Source organism: Doryrhamphus excisus, linkage group LG5, assembly GCF_037039965.1.
Source record: "Doryrhamphus excisus strain RoL-2023G ecotype Guam linkage group LG5, RoL_Dexc_Guam_v1.1, whole genome shotgun sequence".
Lineage (NCBI taxonomy): Eukaryota > Metazoa > Chordata > Actinopteri > Syngnathiformes > Syngnathidae > Doryrhamphus > Doryrhamphus excisus.
Genome location: NC_136361.1, coordinates 5,788,204 through 5,803,437, shown reverse-complemented (window position 1 = coordinate 5,803,437; position 15,234 = coordinate 5,788,204). Strand labels below are relative to the sequence as shown.

At 35.6% G+C, this 15,234-nt stretch overlaps 1 protein-coding gene across 1 annotated transcript in view; it reads left to right on the top strand.

Moving 5' to 3' along the window:
• prkdc (protein kinase, DNA-activated, catalytic subunit) overlaps positions 1–15,234 on the top strand; it is a 69,969-nt gene that overhangs the window by 34,199 nt on the left and 20,536 nt on the right. The window contains exons 45-57 of the mRNA XM_058060910.2: positions 661–724; positions 831–979; positions 1,773–1,913; positions 3,808–3,927; positions 6,369–6,509; positions 6,623–6,774; positions 7,576–7,707; positions 8,463–8,574; positions 10,700–10,824; positions 10,899–11,048; positions 11,132–11,305; positions 13,117–13,215; positions 15,001–15,211. Of these exons, the coding sequence (XP_057916893.2) occupies positions 661–724; positions 831–979; positions 1,773–1,913; positions 3,808–3,927; positions 6,369–6,509; positions 6,623–6,774; positions 7,576–7,707; positions 8,463–8,574; positions 10,700–10,824; positions 10,899–11,048; positions 11,132–11,305; positions 13,117–13,215; positions 15,001–15,211 (1,770 nt within the window). The remainder of the gene's footprint in view (positions 1–660; positions 725–830; positions 980–1,772; positions 1,914–3,807; positions 3,928–6,368; positions 6,510–6,622; positions 6,775–7,575; positions 7,708–8,462; positions 8,575–10,699; positions 10,825–10,898; positions 11,049–11,131; positions 11,306–13,116; positions 13,216–15,000; positions 15,212–15,234) is intronic.

Here is a 15,234-nt window from a genome sequence, read left to right as displayed (position 1 = left end):
CACTTTGCACTTTTACATGTTGTGCACCACAATGAAACATTATTGAATAGACACATTTGTGTACTAGTAAAGTGTTTTTAATCCAGAAAAAAATGCTCAATGGTCAAACAATAATTTGTGAAGCAAAGGTGAGAAAAATACACAGAGAAATGGAAGCGCTAGATTTTGTAGCTTGTGCAAAATCAATCGCTGATTGGTTGATCGCGAACAAGAACGGGTGTGGGTAAAACGTGGACTACGGACCGCGGTCTAAATAAACGATTCTGATTGGTCCATTTCAACATTTGCAAGGATTGGTTTGCAAATTACCGCCGGAATTACGCAGTCCATGTTTTACCAACACTTGCCCGACGGGAATATCACTGATTGGATTTACTTGCCCCGATTTTGTTTTAACTTGTTTTGACTTTGTTTGTTTTAACTTTTGGTTTAACTTTTAACTTTTGTTTTAATTTTGTTTTAACTGGCCCCGGGCCATCGGTACATCGTTATTGTCAAGCCCTGTTAATACCAATACAAAAAAAATGGTGCTGCAGTGTTGCTTCTCTCCACCAGAGGACCCACAGCTCAGAGGGAGGCTGACGTCATTGCAGTACACCAAATCACAAGGTCCACTGTACTATCAGATAATTTCATTCTTTGTGTCCTGATCATTTCCAGGTTCCTCTTGAGAGAAAGAAAAAGTATTCTATGATTCGACAAGAAGTGAGCGATGAGAGCGGAGGTACTTTGCTGCAACTGAATCATTTTTATTCTCATTACTGCCATGTATTAAAATATAGATTTCATGGTATCTCAAAGGTCTTTTTTTGTGTGTGTGGTGTCCAAAGAGGCACCCGTATATTTGTCCTCTCAGTCTTACATGGCCGACAGCAGTCTGAGTGAGGAGATGAGTCAGTTCGATTTCTCCACTGGCGTTCAAAGCTTTTCCTACAGCTCCCAGAAACCTGACGGGGCGAGACGCACCGTAACAAAGACGGTGAGTTGTGAGTTTATTGAACAAAAGTTACCATGTTTGGTTTGTCCTGTACACCAGTGATTTTCAACCAGTGTGCCGCGGCACACTAGTGTGCCTTGAGGAATTATCCAATATCACTTTTTATAATTAACATATATTAGTCATCATTTGCAAATATTATGTCAATATCCACGTATACGTCGACCCAAATATTCCAATTGCATTTGGTTTATTTGCTCAAACGGAAAGAATCTAACCTATTGTATACGCCTCATTCCGAACAAATAGTGCCAATCCGAATGAATAGTTCCGAGTTGAATTGGCTTCAGTTTTAAAAATGGAGGCCAGCAATCGGCACTGGACTGTTACGGAAAGTTTGTTTTTGATTCAAACTAAATTTCAAGACCGGACAAACGAAAAACTGGCAATACGGAATGATTTCCTAAAAGTGAAAACAACTCGGGGAAGTCGGTATCACGTGATGTTGGTGTTTACGCTTTACTGGGCATGCCCTATTGACTATTCTGGTTGATTATAGTGACGCATGTAGACAAGAGATTGGAATATTCCTTTCCATGTATACCATTGTTTCCGGAAAAGTGTAAACATGGCTACTGTGGAGTGTCCGTGGTGTAAAGACTGGCAGAGCAATGTAATATCGGCCTCGTTCCTCCTATAGACTTAGTGATGTTTTCCAATGTAAAAAAAAAAACGTGCCGTGGCTCAAAAAAGGTTGAAAAACACTGCTGTACACTATACTGTACTTTACTTTACTCAATATCATACTTGCTTTTATGGATATTGGGACATGCAGCAGACAGACGAGTCCGCTTCCTCGCTGGATGTGACAGTGGACCTGGAAATGGATGAGTTAAATCAGCACGAGTGCATGGCAACCATGACGGCTCTCATTGGTCACATGCAAAGGAGCAAGATAACTCCCAGAATTGAACAGGTGAGAGAGCTTTTTTTTTTTTTGTATTATACTGTCAGGTTCAAACTCCTGCGTACACTTGTAAAAAACACTTAAATACAGAAATACAGACAACAATATTCAAAGTTACTCGCAGTGAAGAGAGTGAAACCACATACCCAGTGACGGAATATGCAGTAGGGTCCCTACTACATGGTCGTGGAACTCTAAGGGGGGCTCCAGGGGGGGCAGTTGCACGAGCTGTATTTGTTTGTCTATGTGTGTGTGTATATGTGAGAGTAATTACTTTTATTGTTTTATGAGTTCTTATCTTGACACATTCTTGCAGGATTAACATGAACATCTGCAGGGTTGCTGGTGGCGCATCCAGGCACCTCCAGGACCTGGGGGTCGCTGGGGGTCTCTGGTCAGGGTCACGGGAACATTTCTTCTTCAGTACATTCAAACACTTTCTCTATTCTCTAAGCCAGGGGTCTCAAACTCAATTTATTTGCGGCGCCACTGGAGCTAGGGTCTGGGTGAGACTGGGCCGCATCAGGTTTTAAAAAAAAAAAACGCATTTATTAAAAATTTAAAATACTTTGCTTTGGTTCCAATTTTCTACAAGAAAAGCTCTGATAAAACATTCCACTGTTCTCAAATAGCTTACTTTTTATTTTTCTACACAAAATAAGATTAAAAATTATTTTTAATTTAATTATTGTTATTATTATTTATTTATTACTGATTGATTTTCTTTATTCTTGATTTGTTTATTTATTTTTCATCTTATTTTGTGTAGAAAAATAAAAAGTAAGATATTTGAGAACAGTGGAATGTTTTATCAGCGCTTTTCTTGTAGAAAATCGAAACCAAAACAAAGTTTATTCATTTTTCTGTTTTTAATAAATGCGTTTTAGTAAGTAAATTGAGTTTGAGACCCCTGAACTAAACCCTTCTATACGCCATTCACAAGTCCAGTTTTATTGAAAAAGAAAATACATATCTATATAAAACATGTGCTGAGCTTAATTATAAAATATTAGCAAGATTGAACTTTATCTTTTCCTGTTCCCGGGTGCGTTCTTTCAGCGAATGCTGAGATATGACGTAACACAAAGCTCGAGACGTTCTTCGATTAAAAAAAAATAGAGGCGAGCAATCGGCACTGGACTGCTAAGGAAAGTTTGTTTTTGATTCAAACTAAATTTCAAGACTGGAGGAACGAAAAACTGGCAATACGGAGTTATTCCAACAAGTGAAAGAAAAACTCGAAGTCTGTATCACGTGATGCTGGTGTTTACGTTTTACTCCGCATGCCCCATTGACTATTCTGGTTGATTATAGCGGCACATGTAGACAAGAGATTGGAATATTCCTTTCCATGTATACCATTGTTTCCGGAAAGGTCATTCGGAAAGAGAAAAACTCATGTAAACGTGGCTAATGTCCCATGTTTGTGCTTCTCTCTCTCTTCTCTGCAAATTCCGGCAGTTCTGCAAATTCTCTGCAAATTCCGTAGGACGGTGCCGTGTCTTGACAGGCAACCGATTTAAAACCTCCCGGCTTGACTTTTTGGTACCGGAAACCTCAGGATCTCTGAAGAAGTTTGCCTGTCTTACTGCATCCCAAGTTCAGATGCAATAGCAAGCTGAGAGAGGCCTTGCTTATGCAGCTCAACAGTCCAAAAGCACTCAAAGACGGAAAGCTTCTTTGTCATCAAGTGATCAAGCTTAATACAAAACAAAATTGAATCCTAATTTTTGCCAAGATTTTGGCTTTTAAATGCGATGGTGACTCCTCGTTTGCAATAAATGATTACTCTTGTCTCACTTATCTTGTCTCACATACAATGGAAAAAAAATAATGAATATAGCCAGGAATAATAGATTATATTATTTACATTTGAAAGTCTTTTTCTGTGTCGACGAAACAGGGGAACGTGCCGAGTGACCTTCCTCCTTGGATGAAATTCCTTCATGGGAAACTGATGAATCCAGCCACACCCTTGAACATCAGACTCTTCATTTCAAAACTGATCATCAACACAGAGGAGGTGAATATCGGTTTATGTGTTTGCTTCTTTGATGGTCTTAAAAGAAAAAATACACAGAAAAAAATGCAAATAACGGACATGCACTATTTTTGAAACTCTAAACCCTACTTTATGCCTCTCAGGTATTCAACATATTTGAAATGGACTTTTACACATGTTGTACTTTCAAAATAGCTAGCGCCGTCAAAACACTTTCCATTGAAGTTACGAAAAAAGACACACGTTACACATGATGTTCTTCCAAAACGGGCGGTTAAACATCATATTTTGCTTAAGTGTCTTACTGCTGGAAAGTGTTGAGTGAATAGATAGTGCCATCAAAAAACTTTCCATTTAAAGTTACTAAAAAAAGCACATGTTGTACTTCCAAAATGTGCAGTTACACATCATATCTTGTAAAGTGTCTTCCTGTTGGAAAGTGTTGGGTGAATAGTTAGCGCCATCAAACCACTTTCCATTGAAGTTACGAAAAAAGACACACGTTACACATGATGTTCTTCCAAAACGTGCGGTTAAACATCATCATATTTTGCCAAAGTGTCTTACTGCTGGAAAGTGTTGAGTGAATAGATAGTGCCATCAAAAAACTTTCCATTTAAAGTTACTAAAAAAGGCACATGTTGTACTTCCAAATTGTGCAGTTACACATCATATCTTGTAAAGTGTCTTCTTGTTGGAAAGTGTTGAGTGAATAGCTAGCGTCGTCAAAACACTTTCCAAAAAACTTCCCATTAAAGTGACTAAAAAAAGCACATGTTGTACTTCCAAAATGTGCAGCTACACATCATATCTTGTAAAGTGTCTTCCTGTTGGAAAGTGGGGAGTGAATAGTTAGCGCCATCAAACCACTTTCCATTGAAGTTACGAAAAAAGACACACGTTACACATGATGTTCTTCCAAAACGGGCGGTTAAACATCATCATATTTTGCTTAAGTGTCTTACTGCTGGAAAGTGTTGAGTGAATAGATAGTGCCATCAAAAAACTTTCCATTTAAAGTTACTAAAAAAAGCACATGTTGTACTTCCAAAATGTGCAGTTACACATCATATCTTGTAAAGTGTCTTCCTGTTGGAAAGTGTTGAGTGAATAGTTAGCGCCATCAAACCACTTTCCATTGAAGTTACGAAAAAAGACACACGTTACACATGATGTTCTTCCAAAACGTGCGGTTAAACATCATCATATTTTGCCAAAGTGTCTTACTGCTGGAAAGTGTTGAGTGAATAGATAGTGCCATCAAAAAACTTTCCATTTAAAGTTACTAAAAAAGGCACATGTTGTACTTCCAAATTGTGCAGTTACACATCATATCTTGTAAAGTGTCTTCTTGTTGGAAAGTGTTGAGTGAATAGCTAGCGTCGTCAAAACACTTTCCAAAAAACTTCCCATTAAAGTGACTAAAAAAAGCACATGTTGTACTTCCAAAATGTGCAGTTACACATCATATCTTGTAAAGTGTCTTCCTGATGGAAAGTGTTGAGTGAATAGCTAGCGCCATCAAAACACTTTCCATTGAAGTTACGAAAAAAGACACATGTTGTACTTCCAAAACGTGCAGTTAAACATTGTCATATCTTGCTAAAGTGTCTTCCTGCTGGAAAGTGTTGAGTGAATTAACATGCAAGACAAAGCCCTCCATTGCTGCAGCACTCTTTTCCAGCCAGCAGATAGCGCCATCAAACCACTTTCCATTGAAGTTACTTAAAAAAAGATGCGCTACACAAAACGTGCAGTGACATATCATCATATCTTGCTAAAGCGTCTTCCTGCTGGAAAGTGTTGAGTGAATTCACTTGCAAGACAAAGCCCTCCATTGCTGCAGCACCCCCACCCCCGTTGGTAGCACCATCAAACCACTTTCCATTGAAGTTACTAAAAAAAGACATGTACTTCCAAAACTTGCAGTTACACATATCTTGCTAAGGTCTCTTCCTGCTGGAAACTGTTGAGTGAATTAACTTGCAAGACAAAGCCCTCCATTGCTGCAGCACTCTTTTTTTTTTCCTACCTGCAGATATCGCCATCAAACCACTTTCCATTAAAGCTACTAAAAAACACACGTACTTCCAAAACTTGCAGTTGCACATGCCTTGCTAAGGTATCTTCCTGCTGGAAAGTGTTGGGTGAATTCACTTGCAAGACAAAACCCTCCATTGCTGCCATCAAACCACTTTCCACTGAAGTCACAAAAAAATACACACCTTACACATGTTGTACTTCCAAAACATGTAGTTAAACATCATATCTTGCTAAAGCGTCTTCCTGCTGGAAAGTGTTGAGTGAATTAACTTGCAAGACAAAGCCCTCCACTTTTTTCCCCTCACCTGCAGATAGCGCCATCAATCCACTTTCTATTGAAGTTACTAAAAAAAGACACCCTGTCTTTTGTGTATATTTTGTATAAGTGTACTATTTGTATGTGTATATTTGATGTACAGGTCTTCCGTCCGTATGCCAAGCACTGGCTGGGGCCATTGCTGCAGCTGGTGTGTGGGCGCAATGGAGGAGAGGGGATTCATTTTATGGTGGTGGATATCGTTGTCACGGTGCTCTCTTGGACAAGCCTGGCAAGACCTAAGGTTAGACATTTTTTCCAAAATACTCTTATACCACATGCAGCTGGCTTAATACTGATTTTTAGTGATGTGGAAGTAACATACGCAGTAAAATACGACAATATTTGTTGTCTCAGGGGAACCCCAGAGATGAAGTACTTGCCAACCGACTGTTAGAGTTTCTGATGAAACACAGCTTTCACACCAAGAGGTCCGTGTTTCGCCACAACCTGGAGATCATTCGCACTCTTGTGGAGTGTTGGAAAGACTCTCTACATGTGCCACACAGGTAGTATTTTAACAACTCCAAATAAAAAAAAAAACATGTTTTTTGTGAAACGTGGGGTTGGACGACCCAATTTTGGTGTTTTGATGAAGTTAGAAAATATATATATAAACGTATATTGGGTAATAGGAGTGTAAAGGTCACCATAGGGGTGTTATTTCATGTCTAGAGGGCTCTAATACTGTTAATACTGTTCTAATACTATTTTCTGTGTTCTTAACTATGAAAATATTACATTTTTAAATAAGTAATCCTACTTTGTGGAAATGCACTTATCAAGGATCAGGCCTGGAACTAATTAACTGCAATAAACCAAAGGATTTGACAATTTTGAATATTTTTTTTACATAACATTATAGCTGCTTCCCTGTCGCAACTTAACATACTGTATTATGAAAACATCCAATCCAATCCACTTTTTTTATATAGCACATTTTATAAACAGTTTCCAATGTACTGTGCAGACTAGTAAACTAAAAAGTAAAAATAAAATACAATAAATAAAAAAAATTGATTTTTTTTATTTATGTATTTATTTATTTATTTTTTATTAATTTATTTATTTTTAATTTAATCCAACACTAAAAGATCAAATAAGAAATAAAATAGTAAAATTAAATTGAAATTAAAAAATAATAAAATAAAAAAAATGAAAATATTAAAAACAAGAAGCTAAGCAATAAAAGTATAAAAAAGACACTAAACACTAAAAGACACAGGACCATACGACTCACTCCGAGTTAAAAGCCAGAGAATAAAAGTGTTTTTTTTTTTAAGAAAAACATGGCTGTCTTTTGTTTTTAGTGTAATATACGAGCGCTTCTGTGGCACGGACCCGAACAGTAAAGACAACTCTGTGGGACTTCAGCTCCTCGGAATCATCCTGGCCAACAACCTCCCTGCTTATGATGCCTCTTGTGGGATTGAGTATGGCAGGTAAATTAATGAATTAATGATCATAGCAACTTTATTTTGTAATTTTCTACCCATTCCAACCACAGTAACACTTCTTACAATGAATTTTATTTCTGTTTACCTTCCCCTTTGTATGGTCTACAGCCACTGTCAATGTGCATGTATTTTATGGTAATGGTTTAATTTCATATGAACACGCATCAGATTACAATTGAATGCATCACATAAAATCACAAATACTTCAACTTGCTGATAGAGTTCATTTTCAGACAGCTAAAATAATGATTAAGGCTAAAAATAACCAATTAGCTAAAAATGTCATCCAATACTTCTCTAGCATGTATATGGTAATGGTTTAATTTCATTTGAACATGCATCAGATTACAATTGAATGCATCCCATAATCAGTTCACAGTTCCACATGTCCAAAAGGAGTAGGAAGAAGCAAAGCCTATTAAATCCTACCCCTCCATCTGATACTTTTACAATCAGTAACTGTTACATTTGTTCACTTCCTGCTTTCCTAATATAATTTAAGTTTTATTTTTTTATTTTATTATTATTTTTTTATAAAATAATAAAAAAAAAATTTCTCAAAAATTTTTATTGAGAGAGAGAGAGAGAGAGGGAAAGAGATATGAAGTATTTGGGATTTTAGAAATTTCTTTGTCATACATGTCACCTCACAGTCTGTCACATGTTTGTTGTACTTTTACTAAGCAACTGAATGCAGCATACTGGAATCTTTGGTGTCATGGCGACTTATGCCTTTCCAGATACAGCCAGTCTCTCACCAACAACCTCACCTTTGTACGCTATAAAGACGTCTACTCGGCTGCTGCTGAGATTATCGGCCTCATCCTGAAGAACACGACTGAAAACGATAACGTATGTCACTTTTCTCTCCTTTGAATATTTTTATGGCCCACAGTTTATGACATTAGAGCTCTCAAAACATGAAATAGCACCCCTATAGTCAGGTTTACATTTACACGATCGAATACACGATCGAATGAGGGCGCAATGTTTGAACCGCAAAGTGGTGAGTGACGACTGTACGTGCCAGGGATGTCCAAACTCCGACTGGGGGGCTACAACAAAAGAAAACAGCAACAATGGGAAGGGGGAATGTATAATCATAGGTGGTGGTAATATGCTTTCTCACTTATAAACACAGTTTATATAATATATATATTATTTATATTGTATATATTTTATCTCTACCTGCCCACACGCAAAACTTTAAATTATTTATTCAAAATTATTTAAATTATTTGTGCAATTCACTGTTTGTGCTGTACATTGTTGTTCATATTTGATGTCATCTATTTATTCTCCACATTATTATTATTATTTATTATTATATGGGAGCCAGGCAACGGCATTTTGTTGGCAATTTCACTGCTGTGTTTTTGTGCAATGACATCTCTGTCTTTATTACTCTATCTCTCTCTATCTCTATCTCTCTATCTCTTTATTACGCTATCTCTCTCTATCTCTATTACTCTATCTCTTTATTACGCTATCTCTCTCTATCTCTATTACTCTATCTCTCTCTATCTCTATCTCTCTATCTCTTTATTACGCTATCTCTCTCTATCTCTATCTCTCTATCTCTTTATTACGCTATCTCTCTCTATCTCTATTACTCTATCTCTCTCTATCTCTATCTCTCTATATCTCTTTATTACTCTATCTTTCTCTATCTCTATCTCTTTATTACTCTCTCTATCTCTATCTCTCTATCTCTTTTTTACGCTATCTCTCTCTATCTCTATTACGCTATCTCTCTCTATCTCTATCTCTTTATTACTCTATCTCTCTCTATCTCTATCTCTTTATTACGCTCTCTATCTCTATCTCTTTATTACTCTCTCTATCTCTATCTCTTTATTACTCTATCTCTCTCTATCTCTCTATCTCTTTATTACGCTATCTCTCTCTATCTCTCTATCTCTTTATTACTCTATCTCTCTCTATCTCTCTCTATCTCTTTATTACTCTATCTCTCTTTTATTGCTCTATCTCTTATTACTCTATATTTCTATCTCTTTATTACTCTATTTCTCTCTATCTCTTTATTACGCTATCTCTCTCTATCTCTTTATTACGCTATCTCTCTATTTCTCTCTTTATTACGCTATCTATCTCTATCTCTCTATCTCTTTATTACACTATCTCTCTCTATCTCTATTACTCTATCTCTCTCTATCTCTTTATTACTCTATCTCTCTCTATCTCTATCTCTTTATTACTCTCTCTCTCTCTCTCTCTATCTCTTTATTACGCTATCTCTCTCTATCTCTCTATCTCTTTATTACTCTATCTCTCTCTATCTCTCTCTCTCTTTATTACGCTATCTCTCTCTATCTCTCTATCTCTTTATTACTCTATCTCTCTCTATCTCTCTATCTCTTTATTACTCTTATCTCTCTTTTATTGCTCTATCTCTTATTACTCTATATTTCTATCTCTTTATTACTCTATCTCTCTCTATCTCTTTATTACGCTATCTTTCTCTATCTCTTTATTACGCTATCTCTCTCTATCTCTTTATTACGCTATCTCTCTCTATCTCTCTATCTCTCTATCTCTTTATTACGCTATCTATCTCTATCTCTCTATCTCTTTATTACGCTATCTATCTCTATCTCTCTATCTCTTTATTACGCTATCTATCTCTATCTCTTTATTTCTCTCTTTATTACGCTATCTCTCTCTATCTCTATCTCTTTATTACTCTCTCTCGCTCTATCTCTATATATCTCTCTCTATATATCTCTATCTCTCATTAATTACATTCATTCGTTTTCTACTGCTTATCCTCACGAGGGTCGCTGGGGTGCTGGAGCCTATCCCAGCTGTCTAAATGTCAAAATACAGTACCAAAATCTCCACGATATTCTTTGACTTTTCCATGAGTGGCCTTCAGAGGGAAAATTTTGGTCAACTCTGGTTTATAGAGTGAAACCTAACATTAATTCAGCGCCTTTTTTTCAAATTCTTCTTCCAGCATCAGCAAGAACTTCTCAGTCTTGCTGCAAGTCAGATAACCAATCTGAGGAAAAAAGACATGAACGACAAGTTTGTCGTCTGCGTGAACAAAGTGTCAAAGCACTTTCCTCCTTTTATGGACAGGTGAATCTCTAGCATTGATTTATGTATTTCGGCTAAAAAAAAAACATTTGTAAGCCGTCCTTTTCCTTTTGCAGGTTTGTCAATCACGTGTTCTACCAACTCCCAAAGTTGCACGGCATCTTAAAAGTCAACTGTCTGGAGTGTGTGCTGAGTCGAGCCGATGTCATCCCAGACATTTTTTTGCAGCTCAAGACCACAGCCTTCATTCAGATGATGGGCCATAAGTACGTGTCGGTCAACACGACACCAATGCCATGTTGAACGGATACGGATACGCTAACATACGCCGTTTTGATTTTGAATGCAGGGATGAAGTCGTACAAAGAGTGTGTCTGGACATCGTCCACAAAATCCTTGCACGCCTCACTCCGCCTCAGCTGCAGGAGTTCCTTGGAACTGTGACGTCTTTTGTCACACACCCTTCACCGGTGTGCCGAGAGAGGATGTATGACATCCTCATGTGGGTCCAGGACAACTACAGGTATCGCTCTATTGCACAAGATTTCTATTTCATGGATAAAATTATGTCATTTTAAATGAATAAAGTCAAAATATAAAGCGGAAAAAGTTGTAACAATGTATTTTTATGAGAATAACGTAATATGAGAAAAATGTCATTTTTTACAAGAATAAAGTGAAAATATAAAGCTGTCATTTTTACAAGAATTTTGCAAGAATAAAGTCAAAATATAAAGCGGAAAAAGTTGTAATATATTTTATGAGAATAAAATCATAAAAAGTATTTTTATGAGAACAACATATGAGAACATTTTCATTTTTTACAAGAATTTTGCAAGAATAAAGTCAAAATATAAAGCGGAAAAAGTTGTAATATAACAAAGTATTTTAATGAGAATAACATGAGAAAAATGTCATTTTTTACAAGTATTTTGCAAGAATAAAGTCAAAATATAAAGCGGAAAAAGTTGTAATATAACAAAGTATTTTTATGAGAATAACATGAGAAAAATGTCATTTTTTACAAGAATAAAGTCAAAATATAAAGTGGAAAAAATTATAATATAGCAAAGTATTTTTATGAGAATAACATATGACAAAAATGTCATTTTTTACAAGAATTTTGCAAGAATAAAGTCAAAATATAAAGCGGAAAAAGTTGTAATATAACAAAGTATTTTTATGAGAATAACATATGAGAAAAATGTCATTTTTTACAAGAATTTTGCAAGAATAAAGTCAAAATATAAAGCGGAAAAAGTTGTAATATAACAAAGTATTTTTATGAGAATAACATATGAGAAAAATGTCATTTTTTTACCAGAATTTTGCAAGAATAAAGTCAAAATATAAAGCGGAAAAAGTTGTAGTATAACAAAGTATTTTTATGAGAATAACGTAATATGAGAAAAATTTCATTTTTTACAAGAATTTTGCAAGAATAAAGTCAAAATATAAAGCGGAAAAAGTTGTAATATAACAAAGTATTTTTATGAGAATAACATAATATGAGAAAAATGTCATTTTTTTTCAATTTTTTTCAAGAATAGTCAAAATATAAAGCGGAAAAAGTTGTAATATAACAAAGTATTTTTATGAGAATAGCATAATATGAGAAAAATGTCATTTTAATAGTATAACATTTCAATATAAAAGAAAAAAGATAAAATGTTGTTTTTTTATTAGTTTGCGGGAGGAATTTGTAATCTGACAAAAATAAACTCATAATTATGAGAGTTTAAATAGTTGGAACATTTTTTTAAATGTGTAATTTTACAAAAATAAATATTAACAGAAGTTATATTGTAGCAAGAAATCAGGATTCTACGCAAAACTTGTATTGAGAAAAATAATAAATAAAAAATTTTTTTTTTTTGAAAATGTAGCAACAGAGTTGAGCTATTAAAGATTTTTTTTTTTTATTAAAGTCGTAATATTTTGAGAACCAAACAAAATAAAATTAGGTTGCAGGCAAAAGTTATCATTTTCAGAGAAAAAAAGTCACAATATTACCAAAATAAATTTTATTATAATTTAAAGGGGACCTTAAATTATGCTCATTTTTTCGACCCTTTCTATTGAGTTTTGGACTCCTGTAGAGCAGCTACACACAATAGCCCACATCGAAAACTCGCTTCCACATGCGCAAACCTGATTTATCTGAAATTTGGCAACGTTTAACACAAGAATACAACAAATTTGTGTAAAAAAAAAAAAATACTCCAATGACACGTTTTCATCTGTACCACAAAGCTGAGCCAATCATAAACATGTATAACATATGTTCTTGATATGCTGTATGTAATGATTGATTTTTTACTATGATTTCTCTAGTGATGAAGAAAGCATGACAGACGCCACCTCACTTGAAGTTTTGAATGCAGCCAAAGAGACGCTACTGCAAGGATTGACTGAAGACAACCAAGGCCTCCAGTAAGTATCATCTGATCATAATAATAATAATTATTATTATAATTAATAATCACTTGGTAGAGCACAGACCTCCTCCAAAGTGGAAACATTTTGAGCTGGCAACTAACATTATAGAACCATTGTATTCACTTTTTGTGTGTATAAAAATGAAAGTAAATAAATATACTAGGAAAGCACTCGGAGTGTGTAGAATGCTAACAATTATAACATGCCAACCTTAGCATGCTAGCACCTTGTATAATAGTCGTGTTAATATTTTGTATAAGTGCCTAGCTCTGAAAATGCTAAAAATGTTGGCATGCTAACACCTAGCATGATAGCACTAGAGTGTCTACTTAAGTTCATATTTATGAAAATCACAAAAATGCAAACATGCAAACTTGTTAAAACTAGCATGCTAACATCTACCATAGTAGTGTCTACCTATGAAATGGGTAAACATCTTTACATGCTAATGTCAGCATGCAAACACCTAGCATGATACTAAGTGTTCATACCATGAAAAGGGCTAAAAATGCAACTATACTAATATTAGCATGTTAACAATTCTAACATGCGAATGTTCGCATACTAACGCCTAGCATAATGGTGTCTACCTATGAAAATTTATCATTTTTAGCATGCTAACACCCGGCATGATATTAAGTCTTTTCATTGAAAAAGCTCAAAATGCTACCATGCTAACATTAAAACATTAGCAATGCTGACATTTACATGCCACATTTGCCACATTTGCACACGCTGAGTTGTCTGCTTAAGTTCGTAATTATGAAAATTGCCACAAAAAAAACAGTACGCTAGCAATGCCAATATGCTAATGTCAGCATGATAACACCTAGCCTGATACTAAGTGTTCGTGTAAGTGTTCATACCATGAAAAGGGCTAAAAATGCAACTATGCTAATATTAGCATGTTAACAATTCTAACATGCAAATGTTCGCATACTAACGCCTAGCATAATGGTGTCTACCTATGAAAATTTATCATTTTTAGCATGCTAACACCCGGCATGATATTAAGTCTTCTCATTGAAAAAGCTAAAAAATGCTACCATGCTAACATTAGAGCGTTAGCAATGCTAACATGCTAACATTTGCATGCCAACACCGAGCACGATAGCCCTGAGACACTCAGGGCTATCGTGTAGCTATGCTAATAGGACTATGCTAAAATAGCATGTTAACAATGCTAAAATGCGAATGTTGGCATACTAACGCCTAGCATAATTATGTCTACCTATGAAAATTGCGGTACTATTGGAAAAATAGCGCTGTGTGTCTGCTTACGTTCATAATAATCAAAATTGCCACCAAAAAAGCCAGTATGCTAGCAATGCCGATATGCTAATGTCCGCATGATAACAGCTACCCTGATACTAAGTGTTCGTATAAGTGTCTACCTATGAAAGTTGATCATTTTTAGCATGCTAACACCCGGCATGATATTAAGTCTTCTCATTGAAAAAGCTAAAAAATGCTACCATGCTAACATTAGAGCGTTAGCAATGCTAACATGCTAACATTTGCATGCCAACACCGAGCACGATAGCCCTGAGACACACTAGCAATGCCAATATGCTAATGTCAGCATGATAACAGCTAGCCTGATACTAAGTGTTCAAATAAGTGTCTATCACGAAAAGGGCTAAAACTGTTACAATGCTAATGTTAGCAAAGCTAACAACTGGCATGACAATAGTGTTTTTATATGTCTACCCATAGCAAATATTGTTAAATAGCCAAAAAGGTAAGAATTTAATAGTATAATCTGCTATTTGTTTGCAGGTTGTATGTTCGTAATTTCTGGAGCCAAGAGAAGCGCCTTCCCACCGCGACGCTGGAGCGAATGTTGACCGTGCTGCATTCACTGTACACCTGTAAAATTGAGAAGTGTTTCTTGAGCCTGGCAACCAATCTTCTGTTGGAAATGACCAGTCAGAGTCCCGATTTCAAACGAAACCTGTTTGAGTATCCTCTGTCGGAATGCACCTTTCAGGTTCGTATCTAAGCAGACTTAGT